This window comes from Euleptes europaea, chromosome 7, assembly GCF_029931775.1.
Source record: "Euleptes europaea isolate rEulEur1 chromosome 7, rEulEur1.hap1, whole genome shotgun sequence".
NCBI lineage: Eukaryota > Metazoa > Chordata > Lepidosauria > Squamata > Sphaerodactylidae > Euleptes > Euleptes europaea.
Window position 1 is genome coordinate 6,531,383 of NC_079318.1, and position 22,373 is coordinate 6,553,755.

Consider the following 22,373-nt stretch of genomic DNA (forward strand, 5'->3'; position numbering starts at 1 on the left):
CAATAAATTTTAAAAAATGATATTAGTCAGATGTAGTCCTAAATAAAACTGACTTCAGCTGCCTCCTAAAAATTGAAAGGGAGGGGGTCAGGTATACCTCTCTGGAGAGGTTGTTTATAATCATAGGTCTGTCACTGAAAAAAGTACACTCTTGTGTACTCACCAGATGAGCTTATTTGATTGGTGGGACAGTCAGGTGGGACAGTCTCCCTGTGGTGGGACAGTCTCCCTGTGATTTTAATTCCCAGGCAGGAACGTATGAAAGAAGATAGTCCTTCAGATACCCAGTCACAACACATGCAGGGCTTTAAAGGACAAAACCAACACCTTGAACTGTCAGGGACATATGCTTCTGGTAGCTGGCCCCGACTAGCAGTCTAGCTTCAACTTCTGAATGCTCTTCAAGGATACTCCCAAGGGTATATGCTATTAGACAGACCAACACATGACTTCACTAAACCTCCTGATTTGTGCCATCTAAAGGCATGATGTAAGACACCTCTGAGCATCCCAAAGAATAATTCTTGTAAACTTTGTTCCATTTGTTCTTGGATTTATTCTGGGCATAAAGCCATTTATTCATAAGTTATCCTTCAGGGCTGAAAACTGTAAGTTGGCTAGAACAGTGAAAAATGCATGTTTGCCGATTTTCACAAGAACCTAAAAGCAAACTCTCAACCTACTGGGTTAAAACATTGTAAACAGTAAATTCAAGTTAAAATCTCTGACAGGCTAATGGGACTGGGAAACTCACAGGGAGCAGTAACACAGGACATTCTAAGAATCTGAAAGTTAGGATGAGTAATACATCTGTAATGGTTAGTTTTCTTGGAACCAGAGTACTTTAAGGGTCAGTCACTCTCTACCACTGCAATTAAGCTTTATGGGACTTTTCCTGGGTGCCTGGTGTCCCCCTGGTCTTCAGTGTTGAGGTGGATGGCCAGAAGGGATTGGTCCTTCTCAATATTTGCTCTTTGCCTTTGGAACGCCATCCCCCTTTTCCTGCATCCAGTGTCTTGTCTAGAATTTTTGTTTTTGTTTTGGTGGTGTCAGGCAAATACTTTCCTGCTACATTGGCTTTTAATGAATCTGTACTCCTGTTTGGGTGGTATCTGCTGCATTGTAATTTTATGGTTAACCTGGTTTTATTTGCTATTTTGTTTTGTCATTTTACGGTTTTCTGAGTGCTGGTTGATTATTTTAGAGTTGATGTTATTTTATATTTTAGGGAATTAGTGGAAACTGTTAGTAGAGAGACTATTATTGGAAAGGTGATAAGTAAATAATGTAAGTAAACAATAATTATAATGGGAATAATGCAAATAAATTGGTTTTGGGAACAGCAGTCAAGGGGTATGTTATCAGAAATGTCTACTTGGAAAATTTATATTTTGGACATAAAATCTTAACTGTGATTGCACTAAGCCACTTTGACTGGGAGTATGTTTTACTGTTTTCAGAGGAGTGTCCAAAGGAGAATGGTATTCTCCTCCCAGCTTCAAAACCCAGCCAAGCATATTGCAAATTAACTGTACAGTTATTTTCTTAAAGCAAGAATTGGTGGGTCACTATACCCAAAATGGCCACGTCCTTTTTCAGATATAGTTTGCGAGGTTGGCACATGTAAGTAGTTGAACCAAGTAACATTAATGTCAGACTTCCATAAGCCTCCCTCACAAATCTACAAGAAACAGATGAGGAGCCATTTATATGTTAATACATTAATCAGCAACTGCAAAATTCTAGCTGTAACAATTGAACAGCTTAGTCTTTCTTTGGGAATAATGATCATTTGGGAAAATTAATGGCTCAAGCTGCCCTCAAGTCATTTACTTCTCAACCAGTCATAAATTCCCACATAGCAGCCTGTGGGTGAGGTATTGATTATTATTTTGAAGGGTTGTGTAAAAACCCTGTTTTAAACAGCTGTACAGTTTGTTCACTATGTCTGTAGCCATGGAACATGATGCTCAAATGACATTTATCAGCTGTGTATGTTGTGGGTGAAATCCAGAAACGACAACCTCTGAGCTGCTTCAAGCACAATAAGAGAGTTCTCTGCAAGTACTGAATTATTAACAGTAATGCACAGATAAATAATCCTTTGAATAATAAGAAGGCCACTTGAATATCAGAGTTGGTATACAACTAAGCATAAGGTTTGTTTGCAGTTACCTTCTGCAGTAAGGCTGCTCTGCTTCTGATCCTTTTGTGTTCTATAATATGTGAGTTGATATAAGGATAACCCTTTGATGCTTCCTCAGTTGTATGGCAGAAGGTTGGACTAGGTGTGTGTGGGGGGGGAGTGGACTTTTAACCCTTTCTAAATATGATTATTTAGGGTTAGGGCTGGGGAAAATGCCTTAGGTTTCTTTTATCCATTTAGTTTTCTTGCTCTTCACTGTAGGTGGCATATGATGCTATTATCTCATTTTATTATTATTATGCTATTATCTTATTTTATTATCACAATAATTCCACAAGATAGATGAACAAATTAGAGAAGATAATTTAAGGTCACTTGGCAAGCTTCACTTCAGCAAAATCAAGCCTCTGGTGAAATCTGACCCTCTTTCTGCTACGCTACCTTAACTCTTTCCTTCTAAATTGTTGCCATCTTTTGCTCATTTTCAGCCCTCATTCACATCTCTCACAAAATCTTTGTTACTTTGAGATATACCTGAAATATAAGTTCTGGAAAACCAACAAATATTAAATCTAGTATACAGCTCTTGCTCTTTTGTGTATATTTAGTGCCTTATAGGTTGTCATTCCTCATTTCATTTGATGAAATAAAAAATTGTGGTCATGAATACTTTTTCATCAACTGTGACTGAAAAGGAGCACTGAGCAGTTATTTCACCTTCTCTGCCAAGCTAGCAGACACCTCGTGTGCCACTTAAACACTTAACACAAGCTGAAGTGGCCCCAAATAGTGTATGAGAAGATTGCTGTCCTTTTGCACAGGAGTGATGCGGTTTTATTCCTTTCAGTTAGATAAAGTGGTACAGATTTAAGAGACAGAACTAGCTACAGATAAGTGCTGCTGGACAGGCCCCAGGAGAGTACTGAAAAATATATTTCCAAGGATCAGGAGTACTTTGCCAGCAAGAGGCATTCAGCCAGCAGTCTTTTACCCTTCAAGTACCAGTGACCACAGAAATTGTTCCTTTAGGCTCATGAAGCCTGTGTTGTCTTCATTCTCATTCTAGATTCTGTGCTATCTGCATATTCATGCAGAGCTGTGGTTGAGATTTATTTGGTGCGTATTACTTTTAAACAGAGATCTTTAGGTGTAAGAATAATTATTGCTTTTGAAAATCCTTTGTCTGGGTTCAGGCAGGCACCTGGTGCAACAGGCAGTAAGCGTAGTCTAAGGCACAGTCCAGGGTCAGCACACAAGTAGTTAGGAATTCAGTCATCAAAACTGAAGGGCAAATCCAAAAAGCACAAGCCCATTTACAGTCCAAGGTCAGGGGTAAATCCAAACAACAAGTCCAAATCCAGCCCAAAGGTCAAGCACAAAGAGTTCTAAGGCGCAACAGCAGCTACAGAAGGGTTGTTCCATGCTGGTTCACTCTTGTCTGGCTGCTTTTATCAGGAAAACCCTGATCAGGAGTAGGTGCAGCTCCTCTGCCTGCTGAGTCATCCACAGTCAGGTGCTCAGCACTGGCTGATCAGCCTCTGTGGCTGCCAGTCCTGATCCTGTGGTGACTCCAGCTCACAGGCAGATGTGCTGGGCTGTCAACCGCACGCTATGGTGCTGCTCCTGTGCCTCCCTCCGAGCCCGCCTTCTCCAGCATTCCAAAGGCTCTGGCGACCCTGGAGGTGAGGCTGGTGGCTGCAGTGCTTCTGTTTCAGCCTCGGAACCTGGGCTGTGAGACTGAGGGCCTGGTGCACTGACCTCAGCCTGAGACTCCTCCTCTACACTAGATGGAGTCTCTACACTGTCTGGTGGGTCTTCCTGTGGCCTCCAAGGGCCTGGGGCTGGCTTCCTCCATCTCTTCCTCATCCCAGGAGGCCTCGGCAGGCAGATGCATGACATTCTTCTGAAGTAGATTAGTTTTACAGTTTTCATGTGCAGCAAGTTGAGTCTGACAAAGATATGCTTGAAGAGTAACTTGAATATACTGCTGTTGAGTCTGGGGAAATGATGTTGCTATGGTATCTAGGTTGCAGTCAAAATCAGTTAAAGAAAGCAGGCAAATCTCTTCCAAAACTATGTGTAGATGTTAGAATACATTGGCTGCTATGTTGAAGAATGCAAAGCACCATGTTACCATGTGTGTACTTTAAACACATGCCCATATGAACAAACCCACTATCCCCTTTGGTCCCAACTTCACATGAAATAAGTCAAAAGCATGATAAGAAAACCTTTGTTCTATTGCCTCTCACTCCAAACAGACACTGCCTTAGAATCTAAACCTGGCTGTGCAGCCAATCTGGGCTTTTAATTTGACCTTTAACAAAATGACAAACTCATAGAGCATGTTTGGAACAATTACAAAACTGAATTTTAAATCAGAGAGAGGTTATTGGAAAAAATAATTTGTACAACCAGTCGTGATGATATCAAGTATACAGTAATAATAGCATTTGTTCATAATTCAAGCACCCACACACTGCAGTGAGTATCACTTAAGAACAGGAATGCCAAGGGGGACTGGAGAGACAAAATTCCTGGGGTCCAAGTCAGCTAGAGGGCCCTTAAAGTTAGTGTCATGCTGTATTCAGAATGCATCTCGGTTTATTTTACTTCTAATGCAGTTCAGCACTGCATCCACTGGGGTGCAGGGAAGGAATAGCACAGTAAACAGCAGTCGCTCTGATTGCTGGCCAGGCCTTTTTGCAATGTTTACTATAAGGCTGAAGGAAACCATTGCCTATCAGATCCTGCTAAACTTATCAACCAAGCCAGCATTGGAGCAAGTCAAGACTAGTCAGCACAGCTTGTGGCTGCTGCAATCATTGCCAGGATACAGTCTCCTAACAAGGTTGTTTTTCCAGCAGTCTGTTTCCCTCTTCTTTTCCAATTCCATAGTTTGTCTGCTCAATCAGATCTTGCAAACAATTCCATAGTTTGTCTGCTCAGTCAGAACAGTCCTGTTCGTGTGTTGTAGAAAAATAAAACAACTTTTCCTGTTTTCTCAATTTTTCTTTATCTTTTCTACACTGTTCTCTTCTGTTTTACTCCCTTCCATTCATGATCTTCCTTCATTTCTTTCCCCCCTTTCTAGTTCCCCCACTTTTACTTGTCAGTCTTGTCTCAACTCCTTCTCATCCCTGGTTGCAGCTTATAACATACTTAATAGTAGTATAGGAGCAAATCGTTGTTAATATTATGAACAGAAGGGGAGGAGTTAATGTTTTCCCTTGATCTATCAAAGTAGTAAAAGGATGCCCCCCCTTACATGCATGTTAATGGGTGTCAGCCCTTGGCCTATTGAGAACCACAAACCACAGACCGAGACAGGGTCGTCCAAGGAAGATGGCATAGGTAAACAGAGCATACAGGATCTAAGACAGCAATGGAGAGCACTGGGATACACTTGACTATATAAAAGCATTGGAAAAAGCATTCAGCATTCAGCAGCTTAGGACAGGCTTATGAGATTACAGTTTCAAAACAGTCTAGAGATGCCTCCGTTCCCACAGAGTACTGTCTACTTCAAAGAGTCCCAAAAATGCAAAACAATCCTTGGGAGCAAGTTGGTGGAAAAGTGAAACTGAGACAGGCCTGACATTCTGCTCCCCTTAGGGCCCCCTCCCGGTCGGCAAGGGGGATGGTTTATCGGGGTAGGCGGTGTGGAAGGCGTGCACTAGGTCCGGGGCGGAGACGTCTCGTGCCTTCACCCATTCATCATAGGCAGGGGGAAGTGTTTCCAACGAACCAGATACTGTAGAGACCCATGACGTATACGAGAGTCTAGAATCTTAGACACTTCGAAATGTTCCTCCCCCCCCCCCACCATCACAGGCTGCTCAGGGGGCGGTTCTGGGTGCCAATCTGAGGAGGCGACATGAGGCTTGAGGAGACTAACATGGAAGACAGGGTGGATACGTCTTAAGGTTTTCGGAAGAGTCAGTTCCACAGTGACGGGGTTAATTATCCGGGCGATGGGATATGGCCCCACGTACTTGGCACTGAGTTTATGGCAAGGTCGGGTGGACCGCAGATTCTTGGTGGAAAGGTACACTAAGTCTCCCACTTGAAAGTCTTTACTGGGAGAACGATGCTTATCTGCTTGAGCCTTGTATTTGCGCTTGGCCCTGTCTAGATTCTTTACTAGCCAGGGCCAGGTGTTGCAGATGGCTTGAGTCCAGGAATTCACCTTGACACTCCCCTCCACCCCCGTCATATCCACATGAGCAATGGGGCCAAAATCCTGACCGTACACTACATAGAATGGACTAAAACCTGTTGACTGATGCACAGCATTATTGTAAGCATATTCAGCAAAAGGCAACAATTCAACCCAATTATCCTGATGGTAATTGACATAACAGCGCAAATAACTTTCCAGGACAGCATTGACACGTTCCGTTTGCCCATCCGTTTGGGGGTGATAAGCGCTAGACAAACCCTGCTCCACCCCCACCAACTTGAGGAATGCCTTCCAAAATTTAGCCACGTAGCTACTTCCGCGGTCGCAAATTATCTTACACGGGAAGGAATGTAGACGGACAATATGTGACAGGAAAAGGCGGGCCAACCTGGGGGCGGAGGGGATACCCGCACATGGAACCAAATGCACCTGTTTGGAAAATAAATCGGTAATAACCCAAAGTAGAGTTTTTCCTTCACTGAGAGGGAGGTCAGTCATGAAATCCATGGCAATCACTTCCCAGGGTTTGCTGGGAATTTCCAGTGGTTGTAGTAGCCCCGGAGGCTTACCCTGGGATCGTTTGACAGTGGCACAAATGGGACAACTGCAAATAAAGGAATCCACATCCGTACGCATGCCCACCCACCAAAATTGTCTGCGTAATAAGTGAAGGGTCTTTAGGAAACCGAAATGTCCTGCCGTCTTAGCTCCATGAGCTAATTGTAGGACTTCTCTTCGAAGCACTTTAGGCACGTACAGCTTCGAGTCTTTGTATAAACATCCACCCCGTTCAAGAAAGCCCTGGGCTAGAGTTTGAGCGGAGCATTCGGCCAGGCATTGAGTACGAAGGGAGTCCAGGAAGGAATTGGACAGGATCACTCCCCCCCACAACAGAAAAGGAGGACTCCTGAGCTGCGGCCGGTGGCGATGGAGTGGGGGGGAGCTGCGGAGCGCCGGTGATGGTCAGCGCAGGCGGATCTGGAGGGGGGGGTTGGTTCTCCTGCGCCCGATGCTCTGCTGTCTATTGCTTGGGTCTGGGACTGGAGCAGAGTTTGGGACCGAGTTTTTACCGCCAGGACGGGTAGAGCTCCTTTGTGCGCCGGAGTGAATAAAGAGTCCGTAGGACGGTCAATTTTTACTGGATATTGGGGCAACCTGGAAAGAGCGTCAGCAAGCACGTTTTGTTTCCCAGGTACATGTTTAAGTACAAAACGGAATTGGGCAAAGAAGTCAGCCCAACGCTGTTGTTTCGCGGACAGTTTGTGGGTCCCCGTGAGGGCCTCTAGATTTTTGTGATCGGTCCAGACCTCAAAGGGGACCCCGGATCCCTCCAAAAACTGTCTCCATAGGGTGAGGGCATGATGGACGGCTGCTGCCTCCTTCTCCCAAATCGGCCAATTCAATTGAGCGTGCGCAAACCTCTTAGAAAAGTAAGCACAGGGGTGGAGAAGACTGTCAGGCCCCCTCTGGAGAAGAGCCCCCCCCCATAGCCACATCAGACGCATCTACTCGCACAATGAACATTTGGTTCGGGCTGGGGTGCTGCAGCACCGGTTCTGAGGTGAAAAGTCGTTTGAGGGCTGTAAAGGCGGTTTGACATTGATCAGTCCAAAGCACTTTGGCGGTGGGTAACGTAACTGAGACCCCTTTACCTTTAGTTTTAAGGAGGTCGGTGCTTGGCAGTGCCACTTGAGCAAAGTTGGGAATGAAACCGTGGTAGAAATTGGCAAAGCCCAGAAACTGCTGCACTTGCTTACGGGTGGAGGGAGGAGTCCAGTCTAGAACTGCTTGCACTTTAGCAGGGTCCATGCTGAGACCCCGATGTGAAATGATGTACCCCAAAAAAGTTAGTTGCTCTTGGTGAAACTCACACTTAGACAACTTCGCATAGAGTTGATGATCGCGGAGACGTTGTAATACCTCCCGAACTAGAGTAACGTGTTATTCCATGGATTTCGAATAAATTAGGATATCATCAAGATACACTACCACGCCACGATATAATAAGTCATGGAGGAGTCTCATTAATGAGCTGCATGAAGACCCCCGGGGCCCCTTTTAACCCGAAAGGCATCACAAGAAATTCATACATGCCGAAGCAGCTAGAAAAGGCTGTAAGGGGTTCATCTCCGTCGCGAATCCGAACCCGGTAAGAAGCCTCAACCAAGTCCAATTTGGTGAAAATACGCCCCTCCTGTAGTTGTCCTAAGATGTCTGAAATCAATGGAATAGGATAGGCGTTAGTCTGGGTAACTGCGTTGAGTTTTCTGAAGTCTATACACAAACGCAAATCACCTTTCTTACGGACAAAGAAAGCGGGGGCTGAATTGGGGGTGGTTGACGGCCGAATGAATCCCCGAGCAAGATTTTTATCCAAAAAGTCTCGCAATACAGCGCGTTCAGAGAAGCTCATAATGGAGCGGGACCATGTATCAAACTGGAGAATCATCCAGTCGGCCGCCTTTTCCGTTAGCAGGGAGGCAACGAAGCTGACGCGGCTCTCTTCAGTTGGGAAGAATTGCCTGTGCTCCCGCATGTAACTATCCACATGATGTAAAAAGCGGGGTAAGGTTTCCACAGAGCCGTCATAGGTAACGTTCAGTTTAGGCGGTCTCCATGGCATTAGAGGCATTGGGGGGTATCCAGGGGCCGGAACTCCTGGAAACGCGGGTGCGATAGGTCCTCCCCCAGGTGCAGCGGGACCGGGAGCTGCGGGACCCTCGCCCGGAATAACGGGGCCCCCGCCAGGAGCTGCCGGGTCTCTGCCCGGTACTACAGGTCCTCCTCCAGGCTCGGCAGGACCCCTGCCTCTAGCAGGACCCCCGCCACCGGCCGGAGCAGCTGGTTGTTGCGGCAGCTGCTGCGGTATCACGAGAGCGGGGGTAACGGGCGCAGTGGGAGCCTGTTGCAACTGGTCGTTGTCCTGGAGTACTAAGGCTAGTTGGTCTTGCAAACGTGCTACCTGTTCCAAAAGGTCCATATTTTGGTTACGTAGCAAAAATATCTCGTTGCCTGCACCGCTAATCCAGCGGGACTGGCTGGTCCGTAAACCACTGGCCCAAAGTGGTTCCCCTGTATACAAGTCCTCCTCGTCAGAATCATCCGCTCTTTTGGGTAGAGTTCCCGCCAGCCTGCGGGTTCATTAGATGCTACGAGACGAAACGAACGACGAAAGGAATGGGGGGGGAAAGTCAAAATCCCTGGGCTGGCGGGGGCACGTACCACTTCGCGCCCGTTCCCGGGCCAAACGTTCCTTCTCCTCCTGCTCTGCCCGAGCCTTTGCTGCGGCTTCCGCCGCTGCTCGCGTTTGTTCCTCCGCTTTCTTACGTTCAGCCAACTCCAGGTCAGTTGCTAGTTGGGCGGTCAGCTTCGTGGTAATGAGGGGAAGAGCCTCCTTTCCCAAAGTGTAGAGGAGCTCAGCGCGGTGATCCTGTAGGTCCAGCATCAGTTGGATCAGTACCGCCAAAGCCACTGCATTCGCACCGAAATCAGGGGTGAGGTTTTTTGTGAGTTCAGCCACCGAGATAGTGGCTGCATTGTGGCCATGGAAGAGGGCAGTCACTCGTGCGGCCACTGCTTTCGCTTCAACTTGGCACAGTTCGGGGGCTGGTGTGACCGGGGTCGCCATGTCAGCAGGGCGGATTGGGACCGCGGTCAGATCTGGTTGGGTTTCACGAGCAATAAGTTCGTCCAATAAGTCAGTTAGCAGTTGTAAATCCTCAGCCGCCAACCGAGCATCATCTACCAACCGGTCAAGGACTTGGAGGTCTTGGCAGGCACTGGCATCCGCAACGTCGGACATCCAGGGGGTTGTCGCGGTTAGAGAATGCCACTGGGCCCGTACCAGCCCATTTAAGCGACTAACTTCTGTGTCAGTCCGAAGTAGCTCAGCTACAACATCCCGTACGAGGTTGGGGTCGTCAGACGATGTTCCCAAGGGAAGGGACCACGACTGGAAGTCTTCCAGGGTTCTCAGCAGGAACTCGCTACCCGGGGATCAGATCCGCCGGGCCCGGGGCGAACCACACGGGGCTCCAGCCACGGTTGAATCACTCGGAGAGCACTCGCCTAGCTCCCATCCGAGTGGCAGGCGAACCCTCCGGGGCTCCAGCCTGACAGGTGAAGGATGAAGGGATTGCTGTCTTAATGTCAGCCCTTGGCCTGTTGAGAACCACAAACCACAGACCGAGACAGGGTCGTCCAAGGAAGATGGTTTACTGGTAGCATATGTAAACAGAGCATACAGGATCTAAGACAGCAATGGAGAGCACTGGGATACACTTGACTATATAAAAGCATTGGAAAAAGCATTCAGCATTCAGCAGCTTAGGACAGGCTTATGAGATTACAGTTTCAAAACAGTCTAGAGATGCCTCCGTTCCCACGGAGTACTGTCTACTTCAAAGAGTCCCAAAAATGCAAAACAATCCTTGGGAGCAAGTTGGTGGAAAAGTGAAACTGAGACACAGGCCTGACAATGGGAAGCTAATCTGTTCTAGTGGTTACACATGTGGAACAGAAGTTAGAATTCCTTCTCTCCCCCTTAATTAGATGTAATTACATTTTAAACACTGTTCAGGCAGTAGGTTGTTATTATTGTATTGGTGGGACATCTAAAATCCTTTTGTAAATGCTACTTTGCTACTATAGACATTAAACTTCATGTTATGACAAATTGCATATTTTTTTAGAAAATATGTCAGCAAAATAAATCCCAGTGACCCCATTACTTCTCCTTTGGCACCACTACATAATCAATTTTTTTGTGCTAGGTAAATATATTTCTTACCTATTTACTTACTAAAGATTTATTGTGACATGACGTTTTTTAACTACAGCCCACTTCATCAGATGTAAGAAGTGTATCTTAGTATACATCTACAGCTGTACAAATATAAAATTACAAAATTAGATACATGGTTTAGACCAGGATCATATGGGGGGGGAGAAAATCTTTGTTGGGGGGGCATAGTGGCTCTTGGGAGCCCTGTTTAAGAAGGGGGAGGCAAAAGGATAAGAAAGTAGACCAGGAAGACAAAGCAAGGGCAACCTGTCTGGGCAGTTTGAAGCAGAGGCTAATACAAAATTAAATCATAAAGGGAGAAGGGCATCATGTCTGTGTATGGTTGCATGCCACACCCGAGAGTACACAGTGAAGCAGGGCACAAGCACAAGTGGAGCTCACAAAGCTCCTGCTGGCTGGGTCCAAAGCAGAAGCCCAAGCAGCAGTGGCCCAGCTATCTGACTGGAATTTGCAGAACCATCTCTGGAGGCTAAGGCCTGGATAGCAACCTTCTCCCTTACTTTGAAAATCTGCAGCTCAATGCAAGGTTCCTATCTGTACTATTTGGCAAATGATGGTTTCCAAAGCTCATGGTCGAAATTGGTGGATGACAGACTACTAAAATTGGGCCTTCCTCTGGAAACCTTTAATAAAATAGATTTTCAGTCTGCATGTAGGCAAATTAAATTTAAGGTATTACAGCTGAAGACAAGATTAATTCATGCCATCGTATTCCCTATTACTAAAATTGGGCCTTCCTCTGGAAACCTTTAATAAAATAGATTTTCAGTCTGCATGTAGGCAAATTAAATTTAAGGTATTACAGCTGAAGACAAGATTAATTCATGCCATCGTATTCCCTATTACTATGTATGGGTGTGAAAGCTGGACAGTGAAGAAAGCTGATAGGAAGAAAATAGATTCCTTTGAAATGTGGTGTTGGAGGAGAGTGTTACGGATTCCGTGGACTGCCAAAAAAACAAATCAGTGGGTTATAGATCAAATCAAGCCTGAACTGACCCTAGAAGCCAAAATGACTAAACTGAGGCTATCGTATTTTGGTCACGTCATGAGACGACAAGAGTCACTGGAAAAGTTAGGAAAAGTTGAGGGCAGCAGGAAAAGAGGAAGACCCAACAAGAGATGGATTGACTCAATAAAGGAAGCCACAGCCTTCAATTTGCAAGATCTGAGCAAGGCTGTCAAAGATAGGACATTTTGGAGGACTTTCATTCATAGGGTCGCCCTGAGTTGGAAGCGACTTGACGGCACTTAACACACACACACACACATTACACCTCAATAATTGGAGCATGTGCTGCAGAGCTCGAAGAGTATGTTCCCTATATTACATGGGCCTCCCAGTCCCAAAATACATATTGTAAGTTCTTAATGGTTCCCAAATACAGAATATTATTCTCCTGGGCAAGGTTAAATGCTTTGCTGTTAGGGGAATTAACAGGTAGACTTCAAGGAATCTCCTTTTCAAGTTGACTCTGCGATTTTAACTCAGGTGACCTAGACACCATTTGGCACTTTTTCATTGACTGCAAGAAATAAAATGTGGCCCGTGAGAAATGGATCTATAGATATATTAAAAAATGGAGCCCTGTTATTAAGCAAGAGCTTGTAATTAAGCTACTAGCAGATATTGATCCAAATGAGACCTTGGTGGTCGCAAAATTTTTGTCTGTGGTATTTAACGGTTTTATCTTTTAAAATTTTAATTTGCATCTTTATTTATTTAAAATGAGAAAACTGAAATGAAAGTTACATATGATCTTAGATATTTTGTTTGGTTTATATGTATTTTATTTCCCTTTTGCTTGTGACCTGTTGGTCTTTGGAAAAGCTCAAGCAGCAGTCGAATTCCAGAGGGAAAGAGGAGCAGAGAGATACATACTGTATTTTCTGGCGTATAAGACTACTTTTTAACCCAGGAAAATCTTCTCAAAAGTCAGGGGTCGTCTTATACGCCGGGTGTCGTCTTATACGCCGGATGCTGAATTCCGAGCCGGATTGGAGAATCTCCCTGGGGAGCCGCCTCCGCTCTGTCCATGTCCCCGGGGGTTGAGCTGCCCCAGGAGGACCGGTGGCTGGCCCCAGGCTGCGGACTCGGGTTGGGCCACTCCAGGAGGTCTGGGGGCGGCCGCGGGGTTGGGGCGCAGTCCTGAGGGCCGACCCTAGGCCGCGGACTCAGGACAATCCCAAACTCTAAATTTTAACTGTAAAAATGGGGGGGGGTCGTCTTATACGCCCAGTCGTCTTGTACGCCGGAAAATACGGTAATTGATCTTTTCCTCTCACAATACAGTGGTAGTCTTGGGAAGATTAGTTTGGAATCAGACTGTATCCTCAAGTATAAGTTTAGGGTCTTAAAAGAGAAGAAAATATTATTTTTTATTGGGCTTGGCAGGGGACATTGCCGGTTAGCATAGGAGGAGGAGGGAGGAGGCCACAGTGGGGTTTTAAAGGTTGAAAAGAGTCATCCAGAAAAGGGGAGGAAGCAAAGTGGTACTTCTTATGATTCTCTGGATCCACGCCAATGTATGTATATATATATATATAAAACTAGCTACATAGTGGTAGAAATCATCGTGCCCACCCCAGAACTAATACCCAGAACTAATCCCTCATAGGGATGCTTTGAGAGATCAAGTAGGCTCAAAAGACGAGTAGCTTCTAAGACTAGACTCAAGCAAGATCAAATTAGAGAAAAAGTTTAAGCCTGTCCAAAAGGCAGAAAAGAACAAACTACTAGATTTAAAAAAAAGAAATAGTTTATGGAGTCAAGAGGTCTGCTGGATCAGACCTATGGGCCATCTGGTACAGATCAACTCCCAAGAACGCCATGCTGGTGTGGGCTTTCCCTTCCAGGAAAGCCCTGTTGGCATGGCTGTGCTGGCGGTGGGGGCCTGGCAGCACCTGGACGCTGGTGTGTTTGTCCTTGTGCCGACAAGGGTGCCAACTTATTCTGTGATAAGGTGGCACCTACGCAGGCGCAGGGTCATGCCAGCTCCTAAGGAGCTTCGTCCCCCCCCCCTTCAGGAGTGGCCTCTATAGTAACTACATACTGAGCTACCAGAAAATTAAGGACTTGGTTCTGTTCTATAACCTAGTTAACTTAGTGGAAGTAAAGTTGTTTACTAGTGAAATGTACTTATGTGGTGTCAGAATTAATATCAAATGGATGGAGTTAAATTAGAAGTCTACATTCCTCACTAAAGAGATGAGTACTTCCATTCATTATAGAAAGCACAGAGAAGCCTGTCCAAATGTAAAATCTAAAGCTACAATCTGAAACATGTTAGGTACGCTAATAGAAACAGTAGAAAGTAAGTGATCTGAGAATATTACAACAATTTCCTTGTGTTAGGATGTGATGACATTTCCTGTCGGTTGTAGTTTCAAATAGGCAAGAGAGTGAGAAAAGATTCTGACATTGTCATGCGTAGCTATACAAATAAGATTGTTCTATTAGCTGAATCACAGAACAATGCTGAGCAAATGATAGAGTCAGCAACACAGTAAATAATCTGGATTTGCACAGTTTATACATTCAGCTGGTCAACTTCAACCTTTTTGTGCCACTGACATTCTGCATATCAGCCTTTCATAAAAACCTGGGTTCCTGATTTTAAAGAATTACCTTGTTAATGGTAAGTGCAGTACAACAGAAGTGACAAACTTTTGATACTTACTAACTTGCACAGAGTTGTGGTATTTAGAATCCTAAGTAAAAACAGAATATAAGGATTTCCCTCTTGCATTTGGATATTTAGGCAGAAGGATTTTATATAGATTCAGACACCATCAAGATATTATTCTGACATCTGCAGACAGCACCCTTTAAGATTAGATTCTTTTGCTTTTCACGTGCAAAATATTTTCAAGTTCTTGAGTTCAATAGACCAGCTAAGCAGTTTATTTGCATTAAAATATTTAAGATAACATTCTCAATTCATTCTGGTATAGGGTTTATCCTTTAAAATGTAGTACATCCTTTTTTCAATCCAAGATTTTCTGTATGTATGTCATCATAGGGCTCACTTGGAGGCCAGTGCAGAAAAGTGGAATAAATTGCTGATATCACTGGAAGAGCTTCTCAAATGGCTGAATCTGAAAGATGAAGAGCTAAAAAAGCAAATGCCTATTGGTGAGGATGTTCCAACTTTACAGCAACAGTATGACCACTGTAAGGTGAGTTTTTGCCTTTTAATATACAGTTTCCATATTGGAAGAAGTTTCTAAACTGACGAATGTTTGGTGTGTGGTAGTATGGTTTTATGCAACCTTTTGTTCATCAGGGTTATATCTGCTTAGAGATAAGGAAGCAACTGTGAAAATTAATGGATTTCTGTTTTGTTTTCTATTCACATGCAAAGAGAGAGTTCTGGAATTTCTTTAAAACATTGTAAGCCTGCCTTTCTCTCATTTAACTGGTAGCAACCACAGGCAGTAATAACAATAACATCAGAACAAGTGAATTAAAGCAACTGGCCGGAAAACCTTAGATAAACACACAGTGTTGTCTTTCAAGACACCCTTAAAATAATTCTCTTGAGGAGCCAAAAGCTCTTCTAAAGAGTTTTGTTTTATAAGCTCGCCAAAGGTGCAAGAGAAACATAGGTCTTGTAATTTTATTTTGTCTGGGACTCTATTCCACAAACATCAGAGCAGCCACAGAAAAAGCCTGTGTTTGGGGAGCAGCAGCATGTACCCTCATGGGGGTCAGAACAACCAAAAGGCATTCCTATGCTGTGAGAAGCTGCCACATCCACTCATACCAGAAGAAATGGTCCTTCAGGTACAGGAGCTCCAGGTTGTGAATGGTTTTACAGTTAAGTATGAGCACCTTGAACTGGAATCAGAAACCAAGGGGAAATCAGTGCAAGTATCCCTGCAACTCCCAGTCCAGGCTCCTGTTTCCCACTGCCACTCCAGCAGCCAGCGGGAAGGCAAAAATCACCATCAGGCTATGGTGTGACATCACTTCTGCAGGAAACCCTAGAAGCAACATCAGTCTGCTCTACGAAGCTCTGTAGTTTTACCATGGAGTTTCTAGTTATTTCTAGAGAGGGATGATGTCACTTCTGGGTTTTCCCCAGAAGAGACATCCCACTGTCACCCAACAGCACCTTCCCAGTTGCCAGCTGCTGACTGGTAATCCTACTGCAGCCCTCACTGATGTCAGACAGTCTGCTGCATTTTGTAACAGGACAGTTTCTGAATTTTCTTCAAGGCTGTCCCAGGAACTGAATGTTACAACAACCAGCCTTCAAGGTTACTGTTACATGGATCAGCACGGCTGTATTGGCAGTCTTGAAATAGGAAAATGTTGTGGGCCAAATATAGGTGGTAAAAAGCATTGTTAGCCACAGCAAACCCCTCTTTCTCCATTGTGGAGCTGGTTCTAACAGGGGTACCAAGCTCTTTGTGGTGTTTGTTAAAAAAAGTTGGTGAGTAAGAGCACTCCCAATGCAGCTGCCTTACTGACCCTCCATTTTGGGGGGATTCACTTTCAAATTATTTACTCTTAACTACTTGACCAATAGTCCAGCGTAGATATGGCAGCATCCAGCAGCTTATTTAATGATACAGAAAGCTGGGTGTTATCAGCGTTCTGATGACAATCCACACCAAAACTGCAGGCCTTATCTTAATGGGTCTCATAAAAAGCCAATACGGGCAAGCATGGGCAAGATCACTCCCCACAGCAAATGCCATGTAGCTGATTCTTCCTTTGCGGCCATCACCTTCTACATCCAACTGATAAAAAAAGACCAAAACCCACCCCAGAGCTACACTTCCAGCTCATATCTCATATACTTCAGCAGTAGCAAGTGATTGACCCTATCAAACCTGGATGATATATCCAGAAGGGCCAGTTGTAAGGCAGTTCCCTTATCCAGCTATAAATGGAGACTGTCCACCAAACAGTCTGTGTCCCAAAGCCAGGCCTAAACTAGATTGAAATGGATCAGCTAAACATTTCTCTTCTCAGCTAAGTAAGATGAAGGTAAGTACAGATGTGCCTTTAAACTGTGGTTATCACACTCATTTCTACTGGTAAGGTGAACCTGGCTTCATTGGTTCTGCACCTTTCAGTGCAGGGCTGTCTGTGCAGAGCACACATTCACTGGTGGTTATGGTGCCCTGCCCCGAGCCATTTTCACTGTTTTACAAATGGTTTTATTTTAAAAGTGTATGAATGTGAATGCATTTATTTATATAGCACCTTTATTTTTTAAACCCCTGAAAAGCATTATCAAATATTAACATGGAAGGGATAGAAAAGGGGAAGTTAATTGGCTTTGTGTGTAGCCAGCTTTGCTGCAAAACCTTCCAGTCTGCTTTCCATTAATGCTCAGGCCTAGACAGGAATAAATGTTAACAATATGGAGCGATAGCTTCCAGAGCAGCACAACTTCTGTTTCTTGTGTATGTATGCATACATCCATATTTGAAGACACAGGTTGGAATCCATCAAAGTTGAGAAGCCTCAAAATATTGTCGAAGGCTCGTAGGTTATCCGGGCTGTGTAACCATGGTCTTGGTATTTTCTTTCCTGATGTTTCGCCAGCAGCTGTGGCCGACATCTTCAGAGGAGTAACCCTGAAGGACAGTGTCTCTCAGTGTCAAGCGTGTAGGAAGAGTAATATATAGTCAGAAAGGGGTTGGGTTTGAGCTGAATCATTGTCCTACAAAAAGTAACAAAGGTAATGTGCTAACCATTGTCCTGTAAGTATCAAGATAATGTGCTAATGAGGGTGTGGTATGTTAATATGGAACCATTGTATCCTGAAGTGATCTGTTAATGTGTGAAATTCAAAGCTAATCTGCATGGCTATTGTTGACTGTAGTCTTTGTTAGTCTGGAGGTTTTCAAGACAGGAAGCCAAGCCTTATTCATTCTTAAACTCTCTTCTTTTCTGTTAAAGTTGTGCTGATGTTTATGAATTTCAGTGGCTTCTCTGTGCAATCTGACAAAATAGTTGGTAGAATTGTCCAGTCTTTCAGTGTCTTGGAATAAGACCCTGTGTCCTGTTTGTGTCAGTCCATGTTCAGCCACTGCTGATTTCTCAGGTTGGCCAAGTCTGCAGTATCTTTCATGTTCTTTTATCCTTGTTTGTATGCTGCGTTTTGTGGTCCCGATGTAAAATTGTCCACAGCTGCAAGGTATACGATATACTCCTGCAGAGGTGAGGGGGTCTCTTTTGTCTTTTGCTGATCGTAGCATTTGTTGTATTTTCTTGGTGGGTTTAAACACTGTAGGTTATGTTTTTTCAAAAGTTTCTCCATCCTATCAGTGACTCCTTTAATAAATGGCAAGAATACCTTTCCTATGGGAGACTGTTTTTCCTGAGTTTTCTGATTTTTGTTTGGTTTAATGGCACTTCTGATTTCATTCTTGGAATAGCCGTTTGCTAGCAGTCCGTAATTTAGATGATTAGTTTCTTCCTTGAGAAGCTGTGGTTCACAGATCCGTCTTGCACGGTCCATTAATGTTTTGATTATTCCTCTTTTCTGTCGGGGGTGGTGGTTGGAGTTTTTGTGTAAGTAGCGATCTGTGTGAGTTGGTTTCCGGTAGACCTTGTGACCTAACTGAAAGTTTGTTTTACAGATGACAAGGGTATCAAGAAATGGGAGTTTAGCCTCAATTTCCTTTTCCATGGTAAACTGAATGGATGGATATTATTAAGATGGTTTAGAAAGTCAATTAATTTTTCTTCACCATGGCTCCATATAGTAAATGTGTCATCTACGAAACTGAACCAGGCTGTAGGTTTGTAAGGTGCCGATTCTAATGCTGTCTTTTCAAAATATTCCATGTAAAAGTTTGCTCTTTCTATCCAGTGTATTTGTACTGAAAATGTACTTTATCCTCCTGAGGCACATATTAAATTTTAATTTTTTTTAAATCAAATTTTCATTTTTCAAATCAAACCTAAAAATGATTGCAATATCCATCCAATGGTAACAGTTTGCAAAAAAAAGCCCTAAACAAGCCCAGCTGAAATAAATGGAAGCTGAAAAAGAGAATGTTTGTTTTGCCTCTGTGATGTGTTGATTGCCTCTGCTCAATGGCTGTGTTTTTTTTTTTCATTTTAATACGTTTGTCTTTATTAATGCTTCAAAAGCACTTAGAAGATGCATCACAAAGTTTCTTTGTCTTCATTAATTGGCCATCTAAAGAATGCTAAATTCACAGCAATAAATATCATAGCATTTCACAAGGAAACCAAATTGATGTATTTGATAACGTTATATATGAAAAGTGCTTAGACTATACTAGTTGTGTACAAAACCACACATCTCAGTTTTTGTGATGGCATATAATGAAGGAGCTGGAGTTACTTTCCAGCTCAGTAATGTTCTAGTGCCCTGAGATGGATAGCGTAGGCTAACCCAATCTCCTCAGATCTCAGAAGCTAAGTAGTGTTAGCCTTGGTTAGTATTTGGATGGGAGACCACCATGGAAGTGCAGGGTCTGGATGCAGAAGCAGGCAATGACAAACCACCTCTGAATATCTCTTGCCTTGAAAAGCCCATGGGGTCACCATAAGTCAGTTGTGACTTGACAGCAAAACAAAACGTTCTAGCATCTGGCGATGGTTTATAAGCTTAAAGCATTTTTAATGCTTACTATTGTCTTGGGGAAATCTATTTTAAAGAGCTTCAGTTTTTAAGTTGTCATGCATTTTTAGCTCAGACAGTTGCATTTAAGAGATATGGAAGTTTTAATAAGCACCCACCCTTTTGTAAAATACTTTGAATAAATGTTTACATAGAGGTTTAGAATTGAATCACTACCTTCTGATTTGACCTTTTATATAAGAGACTACTCTTTGCTGCCTTAAAAAAAACTGCCTGGAGACAAATTGATAATCACAGGTTAGATGCTGGTACACTGTGTGTGTAATGATTTACCCTGATGTTCTCGCTCTGGAAGAGGAGGTAATCTGTAATGTGGGTGTTTCCGTTCCTCTTGCTTCTGGGAGGCAGGACTAAACTTTGACTTCCTGTCTCTGGGGAAACAGTTTCCAGTTCTTTCCTGCCTCGCATTTCCAGTTCTTTCCTGCCTCGCATCGGGAGAGCAGGCTCTATCAGCAGCTCTCTTCTAATTCTGCTTAGAAGACTAATTTTCCAAAATTTCTTTCTTCCTCCTCTTAGAGATCTATTTTCTACTCTGTACTGTTTCTTTCTGTCTTCCTGCTGCCCAGTATAGGCCTGTTAGTCAGGTTTTTTGCTTTCCCGCCAAATCAAAATGGCGGACGCCCCTCCTGACGCCTTTATCGCGCAGGAAGATTTGGACCCCGGCTTGCTTGTTCCTGCCCCGCAAGCCCAACAAAAGCCCCCTGGCAGCCACTCCGGTGGATCTAAGGGGAAGAGCAAGAGGGAGCGGGGAGACGGTTCCATTAAAAGGAAAGGAACTGATGCGGCTCTTGCTAAAAGCAACAAAAGGGTTCGCGCAACCACTGTCCCCCACTCTTTTGCTGCGGCCGTGCCACGCAGGCTCCCGTCCGCGGCGACGGAGCCGGAGTACCCGACGGCTCCAGCAGCGCCACAAGCCACATCCACGGAGAACCCTCCAGCTGGTAAGGCACTGACTCCCTCCTCGGAGGGTAACGCGCCCCCTCTAACCGCCATAGAGGCGGCGGGACTGCTGTCCCTTAAGGCGGAACTTTTGGCCCTAATTAAGGATGCCTTTGTAGAAGGAATCAGAGCGGTACAGCTCGCTTCCCCTACCTCCTCTGTCCCTGACTCCTCCGAACTTTCTGTTAGCGACCCTGGGGAGGGCCCCAGTTCCCAACCACCCCAAAGGGAGGGAGGGAGCCAGTGGCTTACCAAGGCAGCCCTTAAGGCCCCTCCGACCAAATCAACCTCCACCCCGGTCACCTTTTCCCCTGCCTCCTCTGACGATGAGAGGGAAGAAGGTGAGTTCTCTTCTGAAGGAGAGGAAAAGCAACTCAGGTTATTTAGCCCTGATGACTATCAATCCCTGCTTTCCAAAACTCTAACAGCCCTTGACTTAAATGCAGCCCCTGGCTCCCAGCCTCAAGAGAAGCAGCTAGGGGCCAAAGAGTTCTTCCACATGCACCATGCTACTCCACGCGTAGCTCCTGTCCCTGATTATTTCTTAACCCTTATTAATGCAGAGTGGGATAAACTCCTGGCTTCTCGCCAACCTCCAGCAATAGTTAAGAAACTTATAATATAGCCAGTAACTCTGCTGAAATATTCAAGGTCCCCCTAGTGGAACCCGCAGTCACTGCTCTCCATACCTCTGACCTAGTCACAGAGGAGGGCCAGGGCCTTATTAGGGATCCCGTCGACCGAAAAGCCGATTTGGCTTGCAAGAAGTCCCACGATGCAGCAGCCTGGGCCATCCAAGCTTCCATCACTTCAGCCCTTGTCATTCGTGCGGCAATAGTCTGGACCAGAAAACTGAGCAAACTTATCCCAGAGGACGACAGGAACGCCTTGGAGGGGGCTTCTAGGATTCTAAAAGCTGTGTCTTTTCTAGCAGACTCCTCCTTAGACACGATGGCCTTCGCGGCTAGGGCCATGGCAACTACGGCGGCGGCTAGAAGGGCTCTATGGATCCATCTGTGGCAAGTAGAGCACAGATCCAAAACAGTCTTAATGGGGTTCCCCTTTCAGGGAAAGAAGCTTTTCGGGTAAAAGCTGGAAGAGATATTGGTCGAAACGAAGGACAAGAAGAAGGCCTTACCCAAGGTTTTCCGTAAAGAACAAAAAAGCTTCTCCTCCCAGGGTTCTTTTCGCACCTCCCACACCCAATCCCGATACAGAACGGAACAAAGAAGAAGTCAGTGGAGCTCCTCCAGGGGGTCATTTTGGAGGGGGGGGCGCTTCTCCAAACCCCCAAGCTTCACCAACTCCCAGGGAGAAAGGAACGACAAGTCCTTTCGACCATCAAAACAATGACGCTCCCATTCAGCCTGTGGGGGGCAGGCTGACTCAATTCCGGCACCGGTGGAAAACCTCCCACCCAGATGCCTGGGTATTCAACATCATCCATCACGGCTACCAGCTGGAACGGGTTTCCACGCCTCCAGACCGTCTTGTAACATTGACTCGCCCTTCAAACAGAGAAAAGCAGCTCAGGACAGCAGAAGCCATCCGTCATCTACTCGACATCCAAGCCATCGAACCAGTCAATCCACAGGAGCACTCATTGGGAGTCTACTCCTATTTCTTCACAGTGCCAAAGAGAAACGGAGATTGGAGGGCTATCCT

At 44.9% G+C, this 22,373-nt stretch overlaps 1 protein-coding gene across 6 annotated transcripts in view; it reads left to right on the plus strand.

The window, feature by feature from the left end:
- The window catches only part of UTRN (utrophin), a 760,310-nt gene that overhangs the window by 497,514 nt on the left and 240,423 nt on the right, over nt 1-22,373 (plus strand). For all 6 annotated transcript variants that reach the window (XM_056853742.1, XM_056853743.1, XM_056853744.1 and 3 more), the window contains one exon: nt 15,156-15,312. In XM_056853742.1, coding sequence (XP_056709720.1) covers nt 15,156-15,312 — 157 coding nt within the window. The remainder of the gene's footprint in view (nt 1-15,155; nt 15,313-22,373) is intronic.